This window comes from Pongo abelii, chromosome 6, assembly GCF_028885655.2.
Source record: "Pongo abelii isolate AG06213 chromosome 6, NHGRI_mPonAbe1-v2.0_pri, whole genome shotgun sequence".
Classification (NCBI taxonomy): domain Eukaryota; kingdom Metazoa; phylum Chordata; class Mammalia; order Primates; family Hominidae; genus Pongo; species Pongo abelii.
The window spans coordinates 21,575,688-21,601,880 of record NC_071991.2 but is presented as its reverse complement, the minus strand read 5'-3'; the positions used below and the strand labels follow the sequence as shown (position 1 = coordinate 21,601,880).

Sequence of the window (26,193 nt, the reverse complement as noted above, 5' to 3'; positions counted from 1 at the left end):
ATCATGTCTCAAAAAAAGAAATGTTGGTGAAAATGTGGAGAAACTGGAACCCACATACATTACTGGTGGGAACACAAAATGGTTTAACTACTTTGGGTGTTTCTTTTCTTGTCGTTTTATTTATTTATTTATATTTTTACTTTTTTTGTGTGACAGAGTCTCACTCTTTTGCCCTGGCTGGAATGCAGTGGTGTGATCCTGGCTCACTGCAACCTCCACCTCCTGGGTTCAAAAAATTCTCCTTGCCTCAACCTCCCAAGTAGCTGGGATTACAGGCATCTGCCACCATACCCAGCCAGGCTGGTTTGAACTCCTGACCTCAAGTTATCCACCCGCCTCGGCCTTTCGAACGCTGGGATTACAGACATGAGCCACCGCACCTGTCTTCTTGTCATTTTAATTTGATTTTTCAAAAACCGAGACAGGGTCTTGCTATCTTGCCCAAGCTGGTCTCTCTTTACTCGTAGGCTCAAGTGATCCTCCCACCTCAGCCTCTCATGTAGCTGGGATTACATCAGTCACTGCACCTGACTGGTGTAACCACTTTGGAGAACAGTTTCTCAAAAGGCTAAATGTACAACATCATAGAATGCAACAATTTCTCTCCTAGGTATATATCCCAGAAAAATAAAAATGTACGTCCACCCAAAAACTTGTACATGAATCTTCATAGCAGCATTATTCATAACAGCCAATACATGCAAACAACCCAAATGTTCACCAACTGAAGAATAAACAAAATGTGGTGTGTCTCTACCATGGAATATTATTCAGCCATAGAAGGAACGAAATACTGACACATGCTATGACAGGAAGGAACTCTGAAAACACTGTGCTAAGAGGGAAAAAAAAGCCAGCCACAAACGATCACATACTGCACAATCCTATTTATATAGAAGGTCCAGATTAGGCAAATCTATGGTGACAAAAAATAGATCAGTGGTTGCCTATGGGGAACACAGAAGCGTGGGGGGAGTAAGCCACTAGCTTACTCCCCTCCATGTTCTTAGCTAGTGGCTAAGAACAGTGGATTTCTCTATAGGGTAATGAAAGCTTCTAAAATGGATTGTGGTGATAGATCACAGCTCCATGAATATTCTAAAAACCACTGAATTGCATACTTTGATAAATAAATTGCATGGTATGTGAACTACATTTCAATAAAGTTGTTATATAAAAAAAAGAAAATAGTGGGCTGGACACAGGTGGCCCATGGCTGCCTATAATCCCAGCACTTTGGGAGGCTGAGGCAGGAGGATCACTTGAGGACAGGAGTTTGAGATCATCCTGGGCAGCACAGCACGATCCCATCTCTACAACAAAAAAACAAAAAATTTAGCTTTGCATGGTGGTGTACGTCTGTAGTCCAAGCTACTTGGGGAGGCTGAGGTGGGAGTATTGCTTGAGCCCAGGAGTTTGAATCTTCAGCGAGCCATGATCACACCACTGCATTGCAACCTGAGTCAGAGCAAGATCCTGTCTCCAAAAACGAAAGAAATGCAAGTTTTTATCACTTTGTGAGAGTAACCAAGTTTGTAAAGAAACACATAAGAACAAGAGCACTGAATGGTGAGAGTGGGAGGCTGGTTAGGCTCACTGCTAGCTAAGGGACTTCTGGAAAATTCATTAGTAAAATCACAGCTCTGGGGGTCAGTCAGGCAGCCAAATGATGAATGTTAAATCCATTACAAATGCCCATCGTCTTTCTTTACATCCCTTCTAATGAAAAATTCCTAAGTGCCTAAATAGCAAGTGTTCTCAAATGATAGCAGCTGTTTATTAAAGAAATAACACCTCAAATTTTAAAAACCATGAGTCAAATATTATTCTCTTCCTCCCATTTTACATGTGTGCCACCTAAAGAACAGAGAATTTAAGTAATTTTTCTAAGTGGCAGAGCACAGATTTAAATCCTATCACTTTGGCCTCAGAGTTTGTGCTTTATTTTATTTTATTATTTTAAAATTCACCTTTTTTAAAACCAAGAGGCTTATGCAAAATTCTGATAGGATTCAAAAAAAACCTCTTGCTTTTCCTGACCGTGGGTCAAGGCAGGGCTCGTGCTGCATTTTCTTTACTTATAATTGGATAGAGACATGATGACAGGAGCTCTCTTGGTCATTGTGCACCAGAAAGGAGAGTGAAGAGAAGCACAGGGAAGCCAGTCTTACCATGTTTGAGCAACTGAACCAATGTCAGCCTCAGCCTACCTGCACAATTACTTTTATGTGAGAAAAACAGGCATCTCCCTATTTTGATAATCACAGCTAGCTACAGTAGCAAACAATCCTAAAGCTATTCTTGGTAACATTATTCCTAGAGCCTCAATCCTTTTAACTCATTATATTAGCTGTTCATTTCTCTGTTTTTCCTGACATCTAATTGATAACCAAAAGCTTATGTTATTAAATAAGCTTTGGATTAACAGGATCAATGAATGAAGAGTTTCAAGATACCAAAAAAAAGTTCACAGAAGTACCTGCCAAATGTGCCAACTGACTACTATGAACTAATTTACTTTTGAGAAACAGGCTATTTCTTATTTGCTACTGACAGTGCCTATAAAAATGGTGCACATTAACTGGCTGTTTTATTTTCTCCCCAGTCTTAATATCTAATATCCACAGACTGAGATTAGGGCACCAGCGTATACAATGTAACTTCATACTAGACTTCAAAGGGGACACGAAGTGTAGAAATCATAATCTTCTCCATAAAGTTCCTGTCACCTTGGAATTAACCTCCCCTTTACATAGTCTCATTGTTCACCTTGTTCAAATCTTCATAGGTTCAGGCTCAGGTCTCTGTGCTCGCGCAGTGTGTCTTTTTACCAAAAGGAACACCTCATGCACTTTTCCAAAAGGAGAAAAGTAAAGGTTTGAATGGATTTTTAGTTCTCGGCATTTTTGAACAGAAATAATCAGGTATTAAGTTGCTCAAAGATGCCCACAAGCTTTCATAAGAGAAACATCTAATTCATAACCAAGAGTTTCTGTTATTAAGTAAGTTTTCCTTTAACAGGATCAATGAATGAAGAGTTTAAATACTCGCTCTAATCCCCATTCAGTCATCTGGTATACTCTCTGTGAGGTATACTCTTAGTCATCTGGTATCCTCTCTCTGAGTATGCCAGCTGATTAAATGGAAATTATTGCACCACTAAACACCAGTACTGCAAACTCTTATTTAAAAAATCAACACCTAGGACATAAAAAAATGATCCTAGGCTGGGCACGGCGGCTCACGCCTGTAATCCTAGCACTTTGGGAGGCCGAGGCAGGCAGACTGCCTGAGCTTAGGAGTTTGAGACCAGCTTGGGCAACATGGTGAAACCCCATCTCTACTAAAATATAAAAAATTAGCCGGATGTGGCGGTGTGCGCCTGTAGTCCTAGCTACTCGGAAGGTTGAGGCAGGAGAATTGCTTGAACCTGGGAGGCTGAGGCTGCAGTGAGCAGAGATCATACCACTGCACTCCAGCCTGGATGACAGAGCGAGACTTTCATCTCCAAATAAAAAAAGAATGATCCTAACGCAGTTATTTCCTTTTGCATCTATGAGGAGATGGAAGAAATACCCATATTTGATGGTTGGTTGGGAACTGTCTTTGGTATTGTAGGAAGTATTTTAATACTGTGAACATGAAAAGATGAGAACCCTGCAGACCCCGTGGGCATGGAGAGAAGGAAGTACATTAGAGGGTGTCGTAGGAAATACTTTGATTCCAGGCACCGCTGTTTAAACCACCCCTTAACTTTCTTTCCTTAAAAGAATAAAAAAAACAAAGACAAAAGATGAAACATTCCATGTGACCCTCTGCACCCTTATTTGTTGTAATAAAGGAAAAGCATTTTAGGGATTTTCTTGAGTGCAGTTTATGACGTGATCCATGTTATTTACTTCCTGTTAATAATTTTCAAAATTTCAATTACAGACATTCAGAAATTTAGCTTTATCACAGGCAGCTGTTCACAGGTAAAACTAGTTTGGTTACCTTCATCTGTACAAACATGAAGCTAGTGAGCTGACATAACTATTAAACTGGAGAATCAACAGAAACACGCCAAGGACTGGCCCTTACCTTCCACAGTGACCTCAATGTCAGGAAGCTTTTCATTACTCTCAGGGCTTCGTGGTCTTTTTAGAAACTGTGAAGCTGTAAAATAAAGCACAGAATTACTTTAGTATATTGTAGAAAAAAATACAGAAAGAGATGCTTTATAAGAGCAGAGTATTAAAATTCATTCAGTTTGGCTCTTTTCAAAGAAACCTGCAGAATTAAACTTGTAGTGTAATCCTCCACAGGCGGCTCAACAAAGCCACGGAAAGACGAATGAACTGGGATTGCAAATGTGACACTTCCAACAAAATTTTTTTTAAAGAAAAAGAGGTCCATTAAATAAAATACCTTAAAAAGCCAAGAAACTAACTGCAAGTCCCACAAAGAGAGTGGCCAATGATTCTGTGTGATTTAAGAAATGTGGATAAAGAATGTCTTAATGCAGTGAAATATAATACGAAATACAGGTAATCTCTTACCTTTGATGTTTATTTTATTAGCCACTCCAGGAGGCAAGTAGGAAATAACTAGTTCAGGTCTAGAAAGAAACTTACTTTTTACCAACAATGGTGGCCTCACAGCTAGTAAAACGGTTGTGATATGACCAGGGTTTTTTCCTAAAGCTGTTCACAGAGTCATCCTGTAATGTCACAATAATTCCTATCATCGTGGATGAAAACCCTGACTTTTCCTTCCTATGACTGGCAAGTAGTTGTCTGAAGAGTAAATTACTTCTTTCATGAAAAAGAAAATTAACACTAGTGTGCTTTCTTCAGCCACTAAAGTTCTGCAGAAATGCAGATATAACAAGAAAAACTCAATCATCAGGCTGGGCACGGTGGCTCACACCTGAAGTCCCCATACTTTGGGAGGCTGAGGTGGGTGGGTCACCTGAGGTCAGGAGTTTGAGACCAGCCCGACCAACTTGGTGAAACATCATCTCTATGAAAAATACAAAAATTAGCCGGGCATGGTGGTGCATGCCTGTAATCCCAGCTACTTCGGAGGCTGAGGCAGGAGAATCACTTGAACCTGGGAGGCGGAGGTTGCAGTGAGTTGAGATCTCGCGCCATTGCACTGCAGCCTGGGCAACAAGAGTGAAACTCGGTCTCAGAAAAAGGAAAAGAAACTCAACCATCAATATTTACTTGCTAATAAGACTGACCCAGGAATAACAGAGCAGATAAAACCCAGCAGATTAAACTTCATTCAAGTACTAAGGCATAGTGCATGCCACCACAGTGTGTCTGAACATCATGGAGGCAGTGGTCACTATTCTTGCACCGATGAAGATGACTGAGTACAGGATGGGGAATGGCAGGGGCAATGGAGAGTGCCAGGACTGCGGCTCAGAGCCAGGCTTTTCCATCAAGGACTTACAGCCACACCTGTCACCTCTAGCTAGAAAAACATTTTAGTAGAAATGTCATTTTATTGTTTTAATTCCAGAAATGACGACAGTGGCAAATAGAACTTACTTTTTATTGTTGTTGTTGTTGAGGCAGAGTCTCGCTCTGTCACCCAGGCTGGAGTGCAGTGTTGTGATCTTGGCTCACTGCAGCCTCTGCCTCCCAAGTTCAAGTGATTCTCCTGCTTCAGTCTCCCAAGTAGCTGGGATCACAGGTGCCCGCCACCATGCTCGGCTAATTCTTTGTATTTTTAGTGGATACGGGGTTTTCCCATGTCTGCCAGGCTGGTCTCGAACTCCGGACCTCAGGTGATCTGCCCGCCTCGGCCTCCCAAAGTGCTGGGATTACAAACATGAGCCACCACACCTGGCCTAAAACTTACTTTTTACCAACAAACTTGATTTTATTACTCCCACGGACGATCCTTTCAAGTCATGGAATTCCAAACCAGGAGGGCTTCAAAAGGGAATCCTGTCTGGCAAACCTTCTACACACACGAACTCGGGGTTTGATTCAAACACAGGATATGGTTCTTTTACTGCCTCAGTGAGTCCAAGAGCTTAAGCTGAAAGAGAACATAATTTGTGGAAAACAAAATTTGACACAGACATTCTTTTACTTGTATCTGCATTCTCAAGTACATTATGGACAAATTGTCTACAATCAAGCAATATTCACTTCATATTGAAGGCATTTTGCTTAGGATATTGGGCAAATCTGAAGAACAAGCCTAAAAATTAAGTACTTTTGGGAGGAACATTTTAACCCTTTCCCTCAAAAGGAGAGTTATGTTAGTAGCCAAAATGACCTCTGTGTTCTAAGCAGAAATGACCGAAGGCCATTCCACATACCAGTGGCCCCTGGCAGCCTTTGCATTCCATCAAGAGTCAGGGTAGCTGTTCAAAGACAGGTGGTGTCTATGATGCAACTAAGCAGCACTCAGTAAGTTCATGTCATCAGGCACACAGTAGACAGGATTCCTGATAAGAGACAGGAAACATCAGCACCAGGTATTGAGATAATGGACAGGAATGCCCCAGGAATGCTGTGAGTGCTCCCCAGTCCTTACTTCCTTCTCCATGACAGATACACCCAAAACTGAAACACACTTTCTTGCTGAGCCTGTTCAGAATCGTTCAAGACAGCACTCCAGGAAACCTCTGTCAACAAATCTAAGTATTTGCCGCACGTGTTAGCCAGATTTGAAGTACAGACAGTGGAATGACACTTATCCCAATGCCTCCCTTCCTCTCCCATCCTGACACATGAGAAAGCTGAATCCAAGAGAAATGAAGTCACCTGCTTGGTTTCAATAGCAAGTGTAGTAGTAGAAATAAACCAAAATCCAGTTTCTGGGACCTTCCTTTTTTAGGTCCTAAACTTCTACAATTCATTCAGACATAACCCTTCACTGATACGTTATTAAATTAAAGACCAACAATAGGGGAAGGACTATGAGTCCCTTCATGTTCATATAAAAGGGCAAGACTCATCTCCAAAAAATAAAAAATAAAAAAATATTTCAATTAAAAAAAATAGTGTGATGGTCTTTGGCGATGTTTAAATAGAAAAGAAGAGTATCACTTTCAAATAAGCTGACAGTTTCTGAACATGTAATAACCAGGGTCACAGAATCAGAGGCCAGTGAGAAGATTCAAAAGTACCCCTGTGAGCCCCCGTGACACATACACCACCAGGAAAATTTCCTGTTCCTGTCCCTCCAACGAATCCACAGCAACATAATGTCGGCAAGTGACACGATCTGCCTCCCCTATCTCCAGGCAGCCACAGGGAAAGTGAAGAGCAAAGGGACCATTCCCTGTGTCACTGATAAGTGAGGCTCAATGGGAAACACGCAGCATGAGGGGCACCCAAAGTTAGCTGACAAGTTCAGTATCTCCCCTTTGTCTTCCTGCTTCAGGTATTATCTGCATCTTCTGCTCTTTTCATGATAAGGAAAGAAGCAGCAATAGCAATAGCGTGTCTAAATGTGGGACTACCCATCGAGCATCATGGAACTTAATATAGAAGTTTATACAACCCTCGGAGCTTTCAGAACCTGGTGTCCTAACACGTACATCCAAGTTTTCTAAAGCTCTTGACCAAGGTAGTAGACTGTGAGCCCCCAGGAGTTCACACAGGTTTTCTAGGATCTTCACACTGCTAACCACAGTCATGGCAACGCCTTCATTGCCTTTTTAAACAATTGTTTTCCCAATTGTCCCCTTAAAATTGGGCAGTATAGGCTGGGCACGGTGGCTCACGCCTGTAATCCCAGCACTTTGGGAGGCCAAGGTGGGCAGATCACATGAGGTAAGGAGTTTCAGCCTGGCCAGCATAGTAAAACCCTGTCTCTATTACGAAATACAAAAATTAGCTGAGCATGGTGATGGATGCCTGTAATCCCAGCTGCTCCGGAGGCTGATGTTTGAGGTATAAGAATCCCTCGAACCCAGAAGGCGGAGGTTACAGTGAGCCGAGATAGTACCAGTGCACTCCAGCCTGGGCAACAGGAGTGAAACTCCATTACAAAAAAAAAAAAAGAAGCAAGCCCAAATCTTTTTTGTTTTTTGAGATGGAGTCTTGCTTTGTCGCCCAGGCTGGAGTGCAGTGGCGTGATCTCGGCTCACTGCAAGCTCTGCCTCCCCGGTTCACGCCATTTTCCTGCATCAGCCTCCCGAGTAGCTGGGACTACAGGCGCCCGCCACCACGCCCAGCTAATTTTTTGTATTTTTAGTAGAGACGGGGTTTCACCATGTTAGCCAGGATGGTCTCGATCTCCTGACCTCGTGATCCTCCCGCCTCAGCCTTCCAAAGTGCTGGGATTACAGGCATGAGCCACGGCACCCAGCCAGGCCCAAATCTTAAAGTAAAACTTTTAGCATAGAATATAAGAATTGGTGAGAATTCCATTCCCTGGTTACTTACCCCATAGGCTGAAGAGCTGCCTCTGCCTCTAAGGATCAGGGCATTCTGTTTTTGATAGCAGAACCTAAGTCAGAATGCAGCACAATCCCTGAAAAATAGAACATCAGGGTGAGTTATCCTGACCTTGAGATTGCTTCTCTAGCTCTTTCATTAAAAAAAAAATATATATATATATATATATATATATGAACCAAGAAGCCGATCCCCTCTTGCCACCTCAGTTATTTGAACTCAGCTACTCAAGGTCTATTTTGTCAAGATCAAGGGCTCCCATGAGTGACGGTGAGGCAGATCTGATCACTCAGAGGGGGAAAGGTAACCTTATAAAACCTGAAGATGTGAAAGGAGAACGTAGCTGTTGCTCAGAAACTCCACTAGCCCATCTTGAAAAGAAATTATCTACAAACAGAGTAATTCCCAGTTTCCAATTCTAGGCCTTATAGTTTTGCTGAGTGTCCCTAAAGTTTTCTTTTCCTTTTTTTTTTTTTTTTTTTTTTTTTTTTGGAGACAGTCTTGCCCTATCCCCCAGGCTGGAGTGCAGAGTGCAGTGGTGCAATCTCGGCTCACTGCAACCTCCGCCTACTGAGATCAAGCAGTTCTGATGCCTCAACCTCCCAAATAGTGGAGACTGCAGGTACATGCCACCATACCCGGCTGATTTTTGTATTTTCAGTAGAGATGGGGTTTCCCCATGTTGGCCAGGCTGGTCTCGAACTCCTGAACTCAGGTGATCCGCCTGACTCAGAAGCCCAAAGTGCTGGGATAACAGACGTGAGCCACCACGCCTGGCCTTCTGCTCTCTCTTATTTTGCCCACCTAATGTAAGAAAACTAAGCTAAAATACATTTTTTAAGCAAACCAAAAGGAAGCTCTCTAGGTGGTATGGCTACTATACTCAGGAGACTTGAACTTTCCTTGACCCAAAAATGGCTGCCTGGAAGTCAGCATCCTCAGAGTACACTTCAGATGCAAACTAGAATACATCAGTGTAAACTAAGGAAGCCCACAGCCTTCGCTTGCGTAAAACTAGATGCAACAGGCCGGGGGCCGTGGCTCACGCCTGTAATCCCAGCACTTTGGGAGGCCGAGGCGGGCAGATCACGAGGTCAGAAAATCAAGACCATCCTGGCTACCACGGTGAAACTCTGACTCTACTAAAAATACAAAAAAATTATCCGGGCGTGGTGGCTGGCTCCTGTAGTCCCAGCTACTGGGGAGGCTGAGGCAGGAGAATCGCATGAACCCGGGAGGCGGAGCTTGCAATGAGCCGAGATCGCGCCACTGCACTCCAGCCTAGGCGAAAAAGCGAGACTCCGTCTCGGGGGGGGGAAAAAAATACACCAAGCGTGCACCACGCCTGGCTAATTTTTGAAACTTTTCTACAGACGGGGTTGCGTCACGTTGCCCAGGCCAGTCTTGAACTCCTTAGACCAAGCCATCCTCCCCCTCGGCCTCCCAAAGTGCTGGGATTATAGGGTCCAGCCAGCCTCATGTTTTCTTTAAGCAGTCCCTCCCTGTTGCACACTTGGATAGTTTATTTATTTATTTATTTTAAACAGTGTTTACCTCAGTCTCGCAGGATAGAGTGCTGTGATGGGATCATAGCTCATGGCAGCCTTGAACCCTGGGGTTCAAGGAGCTGGGAAGTTGAGGTGAAACTACTGAAATGGGGTCGCGCCCAGTTGCTCAGGCTGCTCTTTAACTCCTGGCCTGAAAGGATCCTTCCGCCTCGGCCGCATCCAGACATAGTTTTCTAGTTTTGACCCACATAAACACTGTGCTGGGTCGGAGTTTGTCAACTACCCATCTCCAGCCAGCAACACAAAGGACCTGGCAGGGAGGTCGCGGTTACCAGGCTCCACTCTAACGAGAAAACAGCCTAGCTCCAGGCACTGTACCGTCACTGTGACGTCGCGGAACGCCCGGTGCTGTGACGTCCCCGAAGACACGCGCCTGTGACGTCGACGAAGGCCCACCCCCGCGACGCCGCCAGAGGCCCGCCCCAATCGGAACTCGAGGCGGGGCTGCGAGGGGGTGGGCGGGGTCCTCCAGAAGCGCGCATGCGCAGGCGGGTGGCCACAGGCAGCTGGTAAGCTTCTGCAGGCTCAGACCCGGCGGCAGGCACCAATAAACTACAAGGGGAGCTTTACCACTGCCTGGATTACTACTACCTGCGCGACTTCCCGGCCTGCGCGTTGGGCGCAGCAAGGGCTTGAGGCTACTGGAGCACGCGCTGCGCACCAACCTGCTGGCGCCTGGCGGGCACAAGGACAAGGTGGCGCAGAAGCTCCTCAATGGACAGCACAAGTCCGCTAGAGCCAGCTGCAGCCCTTGCCACGCACTCGCCTCACCTGAGGCTGTGTAGGTGTGGCCCCCAACACCTAACCCAGCCAGGTACCGGGGACCACAGCAGCGTCCCCTGCCGCCCAGCGCCGCTCATACTCGGCAGGGTTGGCCCCCTCTGCGGCTGCCCCGCATTAGGGAGCTGCAACCCCTAGCTTGACCTCTGATGGCTGTTGCAGCAACATTAAAACCTTTGGAAATCTGTAGGGTGGTAGAAGGGGCTAGGAAACAAAGAAAACATCTCATTAAAAATAAAAGCGATCGGGCCAGGTGTGGTGGTTCACGTCTGTAATCCCAGCACTTTGGGAGGCCAAGGGAGGTGGATCGCGAGGTCAGGAGTATAAGATCATCCTGGCCAGGATGGTGAAACCCCGTCTCTACTAAAAATGCAAAAATTAGCCAGGCGTGGTGGCGGGCACCGATAATCCAAGCTACTAGGGAGGCTGAGGCAGAGAATTGCTTGAACCCGGGAGACGGAGGTTGCAGTGAGCCGAGATCGCTCCACTGCACTCCAGCCTGGGCGACAGAGCGAGACTCCGTCTCAGAAAGAAAAAAAAGAATTGCTTGAACCCGGGAGGTTAAGGTTACGGTAAGCCGACATTACGCCACTGCACACCAGCCTGGGTGACAGGACAGAGTGAGATCATGTCTTTAAAAAAATATATATGCAAGTGAGAGCTTTCCTTCCAGTGCTCATGCTCAAACTGAGTAAAGTAATTGGGCCGGCCCGGTGGCTCAGGGGCCCTTAATTCCAGCACTTTGGGAGGCTGAGGTGGGCGGATCACTTGAGCTGAGGCGTTCCAGACTAGCTTGGGGCAACATGGTGAAACCCTGCCTCTACAAAAATACAAAAAATTAGCTGGGCATGGTGGCGCAGGCTTGTAGTCCGCACTGCTTGCGGGGCTGAGGCAGTAGGATCGCTTGAGCCCGGGAGGTGGAGGCTGCAGTGAGCGGTGATCTCGCCACTGCACTCCAGCCTGGGCGACAGAGTGAGACACTGTGTCAAAAAAGAAAAAGAAACTAACTGATCTATGTTTTTGTCTGATTTCCTACAGGATACCAAAGGACCTGTTCAAAGTATTTTCTGTAACTCCAACTGTAACCTGGTTCTAGAAGGAGAGAATCCATGTTTGGTAAACAGAACTTTTCACCCTGACTTCAGTTTACTGCTTCGATATCTTTTCCTTACTAATTGATTGTTAATTAAGTCCTGCCTAGCAAGTATAAAAACCTCTGCCTCCTGGGTTCAAGCAATTCTTCAACCTCAGCCTCCCCAGTAGCTGGAATTACAGGTGCCCACTACCACGCCCAGCTAATTTCTGTGTGTGTGTTTTTTTGTTTTTTGTTTTTTGTTTTTTGTTTTTTTTGAGACGGAGTCTCGCTCTGTTGCCCAGGCTGGAACGCAGTGGCGCGATCTCGGCTCACTGCTAGCTCCGCCTCCCGGGTTCACGCCATTCTCCTGCCTCAGCCTCCGAAGTGGCTGGGACTACAGGCGCCTGCCACCACGCCCGGCTAATGTTTTGTGTTTTTAGTAGAGACAGGGTTTCACCGTGTTAGCCAGGATGGTCTCGACCTCCTGACCTCGTGATCCCCCTGCCTCGGCCTCCCAGAGTGCTGGGATTACAAGAATGAGCCACCGTGCCCAGCCCACATTTTAGAAAATGAATTCTAAGGCACAGAGAGTTCAAGTACCTTTCCAAAGATGACACAGCTAATTAGACAGCAGACCAGGTGGCCTGACCCCAGGACTTTTGCCCTTGACCTCTACACTACCATGTCGAGCACAGCAGTAAATATTTCATACAGTTTCATCCAGATTTTTCCTGTTGGTTGTGGTAAACCACATATTGTTGTTTTGAGACAAGGTCTTGCTCCGTTCCCCAGGCTGCTAGTGTGAAGTGACACAAACATGGCTCACTGCAGCCTCAACCTCTGGGGCTCAGGCAATCCATTTCAGCTTCCCAAAGTGCTGGGATTACAGGAATGAGCCATCATGCCTGGCCTCACACTATATTTTAATGTTTTTTTTGAAAATGGAAACTTTTACCAATGACTCACTTCATTCAAACTAATGATAAGGAAATGATGTTACTCTCTTTTGTTTTGTTTTTGCATTTTTTTTTCTTTTTTGAGACAGGGTCTTGCTCTGTTGCCCAGGCTAGAGTAGGTAGTGCAATCATGGCAGCCTCGACCTCCCAGACTCAAGCAATCCTGCCCCTGCTTCCCAAGTAGCTGAGATTACAGGTGCATGCTACCACGTTTGGCTAATTTTTGTTGTAGAGACAGAGTTTCACCATGTTGCCCAGGCTGGTCTCAAACTCCTGGTCTCAGCTATCCTCCACCCTCAGCCTCCCAAAGTGTTAGGATTACAGGCATAAGCCACTGTACCTGGTTGATGCTGTTCTTTTTAAATGCATTTTTACTTTTTTTTTTTTGAGACGGAGTCTCACTCTTTCTCCCAGGCTAGAGTGCAGTGGTGCAGTCTCGGCTCCCTGCAGCCTGGTCTTGAACTCCTGACCTCAGAAGATCCACCCGCCTTGGCTGCACACAGTGATTTTGCTCATTTTAGATACTAGAACTTTTTAATTTAAAAAAAAAAAAAAATTCTTTTTTTGAGCTGCAGTGCAGTGGCATTATCTCGGCTCACTGCAACCTCTGCCTCCCAGGTTCAAGCGATTCTCCTGCCTCAGCCTCTTGAGTAGCTGGGACTACAGGCGCATGCCACCATGCCCAGCTAATTTTTGCATTTTTAATAAAGACAGGGTTTCACCATGTTGGCCAGGATGGTCTCGAACTCTTGACCTCATGATCCACCTGCCTCAGCCTCCCCAAAGTGCTGGATTACAAGCATGAGCCACTGCGCCTAGCCAAAACAAAACAAAAAAAATTTTGAGACACAGTCTGTCATGCAGGCTGGAGTACAGTGGCAGAGTCACAGCTCACTGCAGCCTGAGTCCGGGAGCTGAGGCTGCCTTGAGCCATGATTTTGCCATTGCACTCCAGCCTGGGTGACAGAGAGGCCTTGTCTCAAAAAATCCATCCATCAATCAATCAATTGTTCCACTATAGGTAATCTGTCATTTGCTGTTTAACTACTTTCAAGGTTTTATCTTTAATTCTGAGAGGTTTGTGACATATCCTTGCATAATTCATCTAATTTATCCTGTTTGTGGTTCATTCTCCTTCTTAAATCTGTGGCTTTCTGCCTTTGAAAATTTGGGGGAGATTTTCAGCTGCTATTTAATATTTTTTTAGCCATATGCATTTTTCTCCTCTCCTTCTAGGACTCCAGTGACAAGAATGACAGATTTTTTTTTTTCTTTTACCGTCCCACAGGTCCCTAAGCCTACACTTTAAAGGTTCAGTTTTCTCTCTGTTGTTCACATTGGGAATTTCTATTGATCTATATCCCAGTTAATAGATCCATTCTTCAGTCACTGCAATTCTAATATGAATTCTTTTTTTTTTTTTTTTTTGAGATGGAGTCTCTCTTTGTCACCTAAGCTGGAGTGCAGTGGCACCATTTTGGCTCATTGCAACCTCTGCTTCCCAGTTCAAGTAGTCATTCTTGTGCCTCAGCCTCCCGAGTAGCTGGGATTACAGGCATGCACCGCCATGCCCAGCTAATTTTTGTATTTTTAGTAGAGACGGGTTTCACCACATTGGCCAGGTTGGCCTCAAACTCCTGAGCTCAGGTGATCCACCCGCCTCAGCCTCCGAAAGTGCTGAGATTACAGGTGTGAGCCACTGTGCCCGGCCCTCTAATATGAAATTTAAGAACTTCCAGTTATTATCATTTGCAATTCTAAAATTTCCATTTGGTTCATGTCTCCAGTGGTTTTGCTGGGGCTTTTTCATTTGTTTGAAGCATGTTTCTCTTTACTCATTGGTGAATTTTTATGATGTTTTCTTTAAAATCTTTGTCAGATAATTCCAACATATGTGTCATTTGGTTCAGATATGATGTTTTTTGTTTTTTTTTTTTGACACAGAATCTCGCTCTTGTCAGGCAGTCTGGAGTGCAGTGGTGCAATCTCGGCTCACTGCAACCTCCACCTCCTGGGTTCAACCTATTCTCCTGCCTCAGCCTCCTGAGTAGCTGGGATTACAGGCTCCCAACACCATGCCTAGCTAACTTTTGTACTTTTAGTAGAGATAGGGTTTCGCCATGCTGGCCAGGCTGGTCTCAAACTCCTGACCTCAGGTGATCTGCACCCATCGGCCTCCCAACATGCTGGGATTGCAGGCTTGAGCCACTGCACCCGGCCATTTTTTTTTTCTTTTTCTTTTTTTTTTTTTGAGATAGAGTCTAGCTCTGTCTCGCAGTCTGGAGTGCAGGGCGCAATCCTGGCTCACTGCAACCTTCGCCTCCGGGGTTCAAGCAATTCTCCTGCCTCAGCCTCCCGAGTAGCTGGGATTACAGGCGCCCACCAACACGCCTGGCTAATTTTTATATTTTTAGTAGAGACCGGGTTTTGCCGTGTTGGCCAGGCTGGTCTCAAACTCCTGACCTCAGGTGATCTGCCTGCCTTGGCCTCCCGAGGTGCTGGGATTACAGGCAGGAGCCACTGCGCCCAGCTGGTGAGTGATTTTTTTATTGTGTCTTGAAAGTGTGGGGTGTTATATTAGGAGGCTCTCAGTCTGATTTAAATATTCTTTAGCCAACATCACAGTGGTGGGAAAAGGGAGTTGCGACCTCATTACCATGGGTGGAGGCAGAAATCCAGGCTCCCCTCTCAGCCCCCACCAATACCACAGAGAGGGTGGAGAGGACAGGAACAAACAATTCATTTTCACCTGGCAGGGCTGGAAGTTCAGTCTCCACCCAACCTCTACTGACACTGTGGAGAAAGGGAAGTGCCCTACACTTCCAAGAGCAGGGGGAGGAGTTTCAGTTTCCCCATTCAACCTTTCTTAACACAGAGAGGAACCTGGGGAAAAACTAAGTACAAATTTCTTTTTTCGCTGGGGTGGGGCATAGAGGCTCATGACTGTAATCCCAGCACATTAGGAAGCCAAGGTGGGAGGACTGCTTGAGTCCGAGAGTTTAAAACAAGCCTGGACAGCTGGGCGCGGTGGCTCACGCCTGTAATCTCAACACTTTGGGAGGCTGAGGCGGGTGGATCACAAGGTCAGGAGATCGAGACCATCCTGGCTAACACGGTGAAACCCCGTCTCTACTAAAAATACAAAAACTTAGCCAGGTATGGTGGCACGCACCTGTAGTCCCAGCTACTTGGGAGGCTGAGGCAGGAAAATCGCTTGAACCCAGGAGGTGGAGGTTGCAGTGAGCTGAGATCACGCCACTGCACTCCAGCCTGGGCGACAGAGCAAGACTCCATCTAAAAAAAAAAAAAAAAAAAAAATAGTGAGATGCTGTCTCTATAAAAAATTTTAAAATTACCTGGGTGCAGTGGCACACATGTGTAGTCTCAGCTACTCAGGTGGCTGAGAAGGGAGGCTAGCTTGAGCCCAGGAGGTCCAGGCTGCAATGAGTAATGTTTGCAACACTGCACTCCAGCCTGGGTGACAGAGCAAGACCTTATCTCATAAAGAAAAGAAAAAAAAGAATTTCACGATGGCAGCTACAGAGCCCTAAAGTCCAAGCACAGGGCCCTATGCAGTCACACCTTTGTGCTTCTCACTCAATTTTCTGTTTTTCATAACGATCCTGAAAGCTCTTGTTCTCTATAGGTGATTTATATTTGTTTCTATTGTAAATTAATTATTTCTCCATAATATTTGCTAAGTAGTTAGTAATAATATATAGGAAAGTCATTTTGTACAGTTAGTTTTTATGGTTATTTTAGAATTTCATCTCTAAGATGGAGATGAAATTCTATAGTTTCAATATAAATTCCTTTGGGTTTTTTTTCCTTTTTTTTTTTTTCCTGTGAAAAAGTCTCACTCAAGCCAGCATGCAGTGTTGAGATCACAGCTCACTGCAAGCTGAAATTCCTGGGCTTAGGTGATCTTCCCACCTTAGCCTCCCCAGTAGCTGGGACTACAGGTACACACTACCATGCCCAGCTAGTGTTTTATTTTTTGTAGAGATGGGGGTCTCGCTATGTTTCCGATGTTGCTCTCGAACTCCTGGCCTCAAGTAGTCCTGCTGCCTTGCCTCCAAAAGCGATTACAGGCGTGAGCCACAACACCCAGCCTTCTCTTGGGTTTTCTACATAAAATAACCATCTACAAATAATAGCTATTATTTGTTCTAAGTTCAGACAACAACCCCATGAAGCAGTAATATTATTAACTCCATTTCACAACTGAGGGATCTGAAACATGAGATTTGTTCAGGGCCAATGAGCTAATAAGTAGCAGAATAAAATTCAAAACCAAATCCAAGCCTTCCAGCTCCAGAGTTCATGTCCTCACCACCAGACAATAATAGCTCTATACTGATTACGTTAACTCCTTTTTTCTCTACTTTTATTTCTGTTAGAAGACTGAGTACCTTGGTAGAACTGCCAGAACAATGTTAATTGTGGTGACAGCAAATATTCTTGTCTTCTAATTTTAACTGACAAATGTCTCCAATGTTTCGTTTTTAGGAATGATGATGGCTGCAGCTTAACCAGAAAACCTCTGGAGCATGAGAGTATTAATAATAATGTATATTTTCCTAAGAAAGAATCAAATCAATTTTTGGAAGAGGGATGGATTGCAAAACTTTAGTAATAAAGACTTCTGTTCCAAAGGTTTATTCTAATCACATTTACCCTACATAAAATACCAACACCTTCTTGTTGCAAACACAGAAACTCCAGCCGTTGTATTGACACTGACTTAAGAGAAATAGAAACCTCTATATAAGGCAAGAGTCCACACCAGAATAATTCGACCAATATGAGAAACCTCCAAAAAAATCAATTCAATGACCTACTTTAAAGATATGTGAGAGTCCCCAAAAAGTCAGTTTTTGTGGGAAGTTGGTATGCAGTTGATATGGTGCAATCTTGGCTCACTGCAACCTCAACCTCCCGTTTCAAGCGACTCTCCTGCCTCAGCCTCCTGAGGAGCTAGGATTACAGGCACCTGCTACAATGCTCAGCTAATTTTTGTACCTGTTTTGAGATCTTTTAGGCAATTTATCAGAAATGCTCCCTATACATCCTGGCTTCCCCCCCGCCCCCCTTACTTCCCAGGGTCTTAGCACAGAAAACCAAGTCAATAAGCTGCACCACTCCAAATTGATTAGCTTCACAGTACATTTAGTCGAAAGCAAATAAGCAGAGTTTAGTAGGAAGAAAAAGGAAGAATTCAGGTCAGGAGTGGTGGCTCATGCCTGCAATTCCAGCTCTTAGGGAGGTCGAGGTTGGAGGATTGCTTGAGCCCAGGAGTATGAGACGAGCCTGGGCAACATAGTGAGACACCATCTCTCAAAAAAAAAAAAAAAAAAAAATTAGCCCAGTGTGATGGTGCGTGCCTGTGGTACCAACTACACAGCAGGCTGAGGTAAGAGGATTGCTTGAGCCTGGGTGGTCAAGGCTGCAGTGAGCTACGATTGTACCACTGCACTCCAGCCTGGGTGACAGAGTGAGGCCCTGTAGCAAAAAAAGAAAAAAAAAAGTGGGGGAAGTATTCAGCCTTATTAACTTACAACTACTCAAAACACTGAGGCAGAAGGATGGCTTGAGCCCGAGGGATTGAGGCTGCAGTGAGCTACGATCACACCACAGCACTCCAGCCTGGGCAACAGAGCAAAATCCTGTAAAAAAAAAAAAAAAAATTCAGCTACTAGAATCCAACACACTTAGGTCTACAGTGGCCAACTCTACAGCACATGGATTTTCACCAGCTACAGAAATCACAACATTCACACCTGCTAATTGGCAGAGGGGATCAAGTAAGGGAATAAATTTAATCTCAAAATAACATTTTAATTCTCCCAGAGAAAAATTTCACTACCCACGACTACCACTAAGTCCAAGCAGTGGGCTCTCATGAATGCCCACCCTTTTCCAACAAGCCTGGGGGACAGCGAAGGGTGCTGAACCACATGGTGACAGCATCGCTGGAGAGGCAGTGTGCCTCTATGGGTGCACATCTGCCAGCTACTTGGAACATCATAAAAGAGCCAAGGCAGCTTAATTTTACACCAAATTCTTGCCACTAGCAGGAATAAAACTTTCAGACTCTGGCCAGGTGGTGGGGTATACCAAAGGGTTCTTTCAGCTCTTAGATCATCCCTGAGGTCAGCTTCCTGGGGAACCCTCCTAGGCCCATCTGCCATGAAAGACAACGTGTGGGGGACAGACACACTGGGCAGTGCACAGGCCTTATCTTAACTTCTGAGTGCTTTTATTCCCTTACTTATGAGGCTACTGTGTGAATTATATAACTTTTGCTTATTTTATTGTTTGGTTCCTTTAATCTTTTAATTCTAGGTTATAATTACTGTTACTATGTCTTGATCTATTTATTTTTCTTTTCTACTTATATGGGACTTATCACAAATAAGAATTGGGTAAGATTGGGTAAGATTTTTTTTTTTTTTAAACTTACTTTTTATTGAAAGTATCTTGCATTCATGATGGATGCTTTCTGGGTTTTACCACATATTTTAACGTAAAAAGTTAAATTATTTTTTACATGCAAGTAGTGTGAATAATTTTCTCCACATGGGAACACTGATTATAAAAAGATGACATCCCACATGGGTTAAGTGTCTTTTTAATTGAAAAGCTAACAAACTGTCCAGTTACATTTCTCCCAAAAAACCACAAACTGGGTAGTAACTGAGTCTCTAGGCAATATATTTAAAACTAAGAGGATTAAAAATAAAATTAAAGAAAAAGAAAACAAGTCCTCAGATGCAATGAAGGAAGCCCTGCTACATACAGGCTAATCGTTACTGTGGTACTCCTTGACTGCAGGAGGCTGGAAGACATCCTAGTAACTCCACTCAGAACATTTACTTCAAGAAGCCTTTTTCCAGTTTCCAACTCATGAATAAAGATAATATTTTGTTAATTCTATTCCAGAAAACTTTTTTGCAAGTTGTTTTATTTACAATGCCAACTTTTAAAAGGTCACTAAAGTTAACTGGACAATAAACTAGGCAGACATTACTTTACAAAAAAGAGGGAAAGCCCAAAATGCCACTTATAGAGAACCCACAGTTCAGTTTTATTCAGAGCAAAGAAAAAAGAAACTTTTGATCATACTAGAAGAAACTCAGCCATAGGTTTGGAATCTGTACTCAAACTGCACATGCAATGAGGATAATATTCTGCTAATACAATTGACTTGCCACTGCATTTGTCTACTGTTTGTCTAATATTAACAATTATAAACAGAGCAGTGCAACTAGTATTTGGAACAATCCTTACAGTGTTACAGTGTCAGGCACAACATTTCACTTCTCTTCACACCACTGGTTCTCTTTGCGTACCTGGGCTTCCTCCTCTTCAGTAAAGTCATTTTTGGTATTGAAGGTCCTGCGAATCTCCTCAGGAGTTCTCCCCTTGATCATATTGGCAATAGTCTTGCATGTAACATCAAGCAAACCTTTGATGTCTAAGTAGTTTGCAGCCAGAATGAGTTCAAAAAGTGTTCCTTGGGCAACTTTCAGGAATTCTTGGTCCCAAACAGGGATATCGTCTGTTTGCTTTTCTTTGTTCTCATCATCTTCAGGGGGAGGAGGGTCATCCTTGTGGTGGGTGTACCACTGAATGACCTTTTTAAATACTGCTGCATTCACATTTGGTAGAGGAACTGGGTCATCTCCTTCATCATCCATTCCCAAATCTTCCAACATGGTCTTGATAGTCACAGATTGTTTGGCAATCTCCACATCAACTTCAAATATCTCTCCATCAGAACTCTGCAACTTAATTGAAGGCACAGTGTTTGGTGTTAAGGAGACGGCCAGCGGGAGGCTGATGAGAGCTGGGAGGCATCAGCGGAGGAAGAGAAAAGTGGAGGACAAAGCCACTACCAACTTATTTTTTTTTTTTTTTGAGACAAAGTTTTCTTCTTATTGCCCAGGCTAGAGTGCAGTGGTGCAATCTCGGCTCACTGCAACCTCCGCCTTCCAGTTTCAAGAGATTCTCCTGCCTCAGCCTCCCAAGTCGCTGGGATTACAGGTGCCCGCCACCATGCCCAGCTAATTTTTTTGTATTTTTAGTAGAGACAGGGTTTCACCATGTTGGTCAGGCTGGTCTCGAACTGCTAACCTCGTGATCCACACACCTCGGCCTCCCAAAGTGCTGGGATTACAGGTGTAAGCCACAGCGCTCGGCCCAAGATTGGGTAAGATTTTTAAAGCCATTTTTAATACCTTCATTTATCTTTGGACTTCTGCCTTTTATTGGTGATTTTTATTCTCTCTTTTAAAGTTTAAACCACTTTCTTGTTAATCTTTATTTTTCAATGTTCTTTCATCTGGCATCCTGTTCATCTTTACTGCTGACATTTTGAAAGCGAGTAAAAAGTGAATTATGTTTTATCTGGATGTGTGTGTGGCTGCTATTGCCATAAGGCACGGCTGGGGTGAAAAAAGGGAGAGAAGGGAAGGAAAAGGAGAATAAAGGAAGACAAACACCCCCAGGGATCTCTTCCACATGCTTCATCCTGCAGAGACCCCTTCCTAGCATCCTCTGGCCTGAAGGAAGTCTTCGTGGAACTCTTTGGATTCCCATCCTGGTGTGTGATTCCATGATTTGCACTGCTTCAAAGTCTCAACTAGGAGACATGCGAGGAGAAAGCAACACACAGGAAACTCACTGCTGTCTAATAATTTCCCTCCCCAGCCTGCCTGCTATGATTTACTTTTCAGAGACCTGCATAATTGCTCTATGTCTTCTCCCAGGGCTCTGCCTTCTCATGAATAGGAAGCACAGAGCTGAGTGTGCGCGCCATCTCTGCTGGATCCAGGTGTCCAGGCTTATCTTTAATGGTGTTGTGAAAACAAAGGCTATACCTCCAGGTCATGGCTTCTCAACATGGACACTCCTGACATTTGGGGCTGAATAATTCTTTGTTGTAGGGAACCATCTTCTGCACTGTAGAATGTTTAGTAGCATCCTTGGCCTCTACCCACTAGGTGTTAATAGCACTCCCACAGCTGTGACATTTTAAAATGTCTCCAGGCCCGGCTCAGTGGCTCACACCTGTAATCCTAGTACTTTGGAAGGTAAAGGTGGGAAGACCAATTGAGTCTAGGAGGTTGAGAACAGTCAAGGCAACATGATGAAACTCTGTTTCTACAGAATGTAAACAACAATTAGCTAGGCGTGGTGGCCTGTGGTCCCAGCTACTTGGGAGGTTGAGGCGGAAAGATCGCTTAAGCCCGTGAGGTCAAGGCTGCAGTGAGCCATGATCGTGCCACTGCACTCCAGCCTGGGTGACAGAGAGATCCTGTCTCAAAAATAAATAAATAAAAATGTCTCCAGATGGTGTCAAATGAACCCAGGACCACTAGTGCCTGGCTGAGAACCACTGCCCCCATAGCCACACAAAAGTCATGCAGGCGGAGCCAAATAGGAAAGCGTGTCTGTCAACAGATGAATGGATAAAGAAAACGTGGCACACAGACACAGTGGAGTACTATTCAGCCATACCAAAGAATGGGATCCAGTCATCTGCAACAACATGGATGAAACAGGAGGATATTATGTTAAGTGAAGTAAGCCAGGCACAGAAAGACAACCATCGCACGTTCTCTCTCACTCACTGGTGAGAGCTAAAAAATTAAAACAACTGAAGGATGTTTTACCAGAAGGATGGTTACCAGAGGCTGGGAAAGGTAGTGGGGGGCATGGGGGATAGTGGGGATGGCCAAGGGGCACCAGAGAAGTTAGAAAGAATGAATAAGACCTAGTATTGCTAGCACAGAAGGGGAACTGTAGTCAAAAGTAATGTAATTGTATATTTAAGAGTAATTAAGAGAATATAACTGGATTGTCTATAACATAAAAGCTAAATGCTTCAGAGGATGAACCCCTAAGGTGATTATGACTCACTACCTGCCTTGATCACAATAGCTCATGGAACTGATAAATACATACACCTGTTATGTACACACAAAAATTAAAAATTAAAAAAACAAAACAGAGAGAAAGGGAAATTTCCACCATCAGACACAGGCCCTGACACTCTCCTTGTCCTAAACTCTTGGAGCTAAGAGGAGCTGATGATGGACTCTCTGGTCCCCTTCCTGGGGTGACACACACTTCCTTTCAGAAGTCCTGAAGAGTGTTCGACCTCAGGGCAGAGGACTTGATGACTCTCAAAATTTTATGCAGTTCTCTTCAACAGACCTCGTATTTGTTACCTGTCAGCCCAGAACATGAGTTCTCAGCCCTAGAAGAATGTGACCCACACTGCGTAACTTGACAGGCAGCCTCTCCTATCGAGTCTCAATATTTTTGGAACACAGCTACACTTCCCTGATCTCTCGGGCCACCCACCTCTACTTTCACCACTGATGGGTCACACAAACACTTGCCACCAGCTGACGCCCCGATGAACCATGCCCTACCTGGGTGAAAGAAGCCAGGAAGGCCGGGACTTCCCTATTAGCAACAGGTCATAAAGGCTACGTCGGCTTGGACAAAACTCCCATGGAACACTCTAAATGTAAACCAGCTGATCTTGAACTTTCTAGTAAGAGTCAGGAAAAACACAAGTCCCAGGTCCATATTCAGGCTTTTAGAAGGCCTCCAGCTTCAACCTCCTTTTTTTTTTTTTTCCACCTTCAACCTCTTATGAGGTTCCCTGAGCAGAAGGTGTGGGGGGTGGAGTAGTCATGACCTATACCATAGCCTAGCACAAAAGCTTGCAAGAAAAAAACAAACACATAGTATTGACCTGGGCCACTTGGATTCTACCTCCAGAACTTGCACAGGAAATTACAGAAACCAGTAATTTACTTAACAACAGGAGTTGACACGGGAAGATACACAAAGAGAAGCAGAATCCGAGAAAGTGGAAGAATCACATCAGCAGAGAATGCCTGGAGCAGACCCTCTTGTGCGTAGAGGCAGTAAGATAGCCCACTCCCTGGAGGACCGTTGGGGCTAAGGTCCTGAAAGACTCCACCAGATTCTTTATAAACCTGATAATACCTTAAGCAAACCTCCATTTCTTCTGTAGCTTGAGTGAATCTCTGGTTCCTATAACAAAAGGAGCCTACTCGATGGCCAGCCTCCAACACTACTATTATCAGTTAACCCACTTCCTTTCCAGTAGAATTTCATTAACAATGTCTACATGAGCAAGCCTTTCCAAGGCCTCTTTCTAATAAAGGAGACACTGGCCAAAGATGAACATCTCTCCGTTAAGATTTTTTTTTTTTAATTGAAATGTTTGTGTTGCACTCTTGCTGGGTCATTCCCATGAATGAGAAACAAACCTTATTAGGAGGATGGACCTGTCTAGAACGGCAGCACCACATCAACCTGGGGAACTTCATTTATTTCCTGATAAAACCAGAAAAATAACTCACAGCACTTCTCTAACAACCAGTCAGAAGCATCATTTTATTATGTTACTCCAGCGTGGGGATTACCTTATCAGTTCCCTTCCTCTCTCCAAAATTATTTTGAATATATAAATGCAACTGAATCTTAAGAAATTTGTTCTATCATGGAAACAGTCAGCTGAATAAAAAAAAATACATAAAAAAAGAACAAAAAAAATTACTCTATCTGTATTTGACCTTAGTTTAGATCAATGTCCAAGAAACGAGACCATAATCCCTGAAAATAAAGGGGGAAAAGAGTTAACCTGCTCTTCTGAATGCCATCAAATTAATAAAACTAACAATCTTACAAATCACTTTTACTACATTCCAATGTACCTTCAACAATCTGCATTTTACAAAGTTATAGACTAATATTACATTAAAATGTTAACTTTAAGGGGAAAACATTCCAATAAAAAGGCTCTTGGTTTCACTGACCTGTGATCGCCTTCACCAGCGTATCAGACACTTCTGGGATGTCTTCATTAACAGGGACACACAGCATCTGAGGCGTAACCCAGTGCAGGGCTCTAAAGGGAGACAGACAGTAAACAAGAGCTCCAAGGACAAACCATGACCATTCGTCTTGTCACCTCCTTCAGTTTAGAGAAAGCCTGAGGCATCACTGACCACTCAGACAATCCCAGGCGCACACACATCACCCTTCCATGTACTAGGAGGTCAAATGACATGACAAAGCAGCTAGGATCCTAAAATGAGACTTCTCTTCTATACTTATCACAAGAATGGAAGGAGAAATACTTATCACAAGAATGGAAAATAGGTGGCTTAGTGGCTCTTCAAACAGGAGAAATCTGAGGCCATATCCAGGTCTCTGATATGAACTAGTGATGCCTTACAAATAAACATGGTGATATTTGTACCAGTTAATTACCTTTACTTTAGTACACTAATTTAGAAGTCTACTAAATTATTACAGAACAAGAACACATCACACTTCTGAGCAAAAGAAAAACATCAAATCCAAGTTGAGCAATTTTCTAAAACATATTATTATACAGCATATATGCTTAAGTACTACAGTATACACATTCTAAGTTAGTATAGCTATCCCATCAACATTTCAGGTGGGCTCAAGAATGAATACAAAACCTCAGTTTTTAGTTCTGATAAAAATGAAAGATGTATGTCACATGAACTCTGAATTTTTCCATGTTAAGATATCTATCATGGTTCCTAACTTAAAAAAAAAAAATCAATAACAGCTCGCTTGTTTTAACTCCAAATGTTTTACTCTAGAGAGAAAAAACATCGAGAGAAAGACAGCTACTTACTTACACAGTCTAACTACATTTCTGAGGGGCAAGAAAGCAAGCTTTTCTCCTTTACAAACTGAATTCAATATCTAAAAATTATTTCAACACAAGTCCACTGCTTATTAGCCTAGTGATTGCTGACCCCAGCTAGAATATAGCTAAACAGTTAAACACCCTGCTGCTTTTCTAATTTCCTTTTTCTTTCTAAGACTTCCTTACTGCATAGAAGGAACTTTTGGAGCTAATTCTGAGTTTAATGGTTATAGAATGTTACAACAGAATTAATCCCTATTTACAAAATGAATTCCTTTACAGGGAGTCTCATGAATTATTACCACTGAAATTATGGATCAGAAATTATGGATAAAAGAAACAGGTGTGGAAGTCACAACTACTTGACATTGGCAAAATCTAGCTGTGTAACCTGGACAAGTCACTTATCCTCTTTGGCTCCCAACTTCCTCATCTATAAAATAAAGGGACTGAAACGCCACAGCTGCTAAATCCCTTTCATTGTCTAAATTCTATCTGTCCTTTCTCTAACTGAATGAAAAAATTCAAAACCAAATACAAAAAACAAAACAGAATTCAACAACAACAACGCTTAAAATTACTGCCACTGGACCTAACAATGGTTGCACAGAGTTAAAGGTCTACTATGGCAGTTTATACTATTTACAAGGTCACAAGTCAAAAAGGCCTA

At 43.8% G+C, this 26,193-nt stretch overlaps 2 protein-coding genes across 2 annotated transcripts in view; one reads left to right on the top strand and one right to left on the bottom strand.

The window, feature by feature from the left end:
- TPST1 (tyrosylprotein sulfotransferase 1) overlaps positions 1-11,895 on the top strand; it is a 353,853-nt gene extending 341,958 nt beyond the window's left edge. The window contains exon 6 of the mRNA XM_054560487.1: positions 11,795-11,895. The gene's annotated coding sequence lies outside the window, so the exon portion shown is untranslated. The remainder of the gene's footprint in view (positions 1-11,794) is intronic.
- Positions 11,896-19,850: 7,955 nt separating this feature from the next.
- On the bottom strand, positions 19,851-20,640 carry LOC103889698 (S-phase kinase-associated protein 1-like; the record flags this gene model as incomplete). The annotated part of the gene is made up of 1 exon (XM_054560124.2): positions 19,851-20,640. A coding segment is annotated over one exon (537 nt), but the record flags the coding sequence as incomplete, so codon positions are not given.
- Between the last annotated feature and the right edge of the window lie 5,553 nt (positions 20,641-26,193).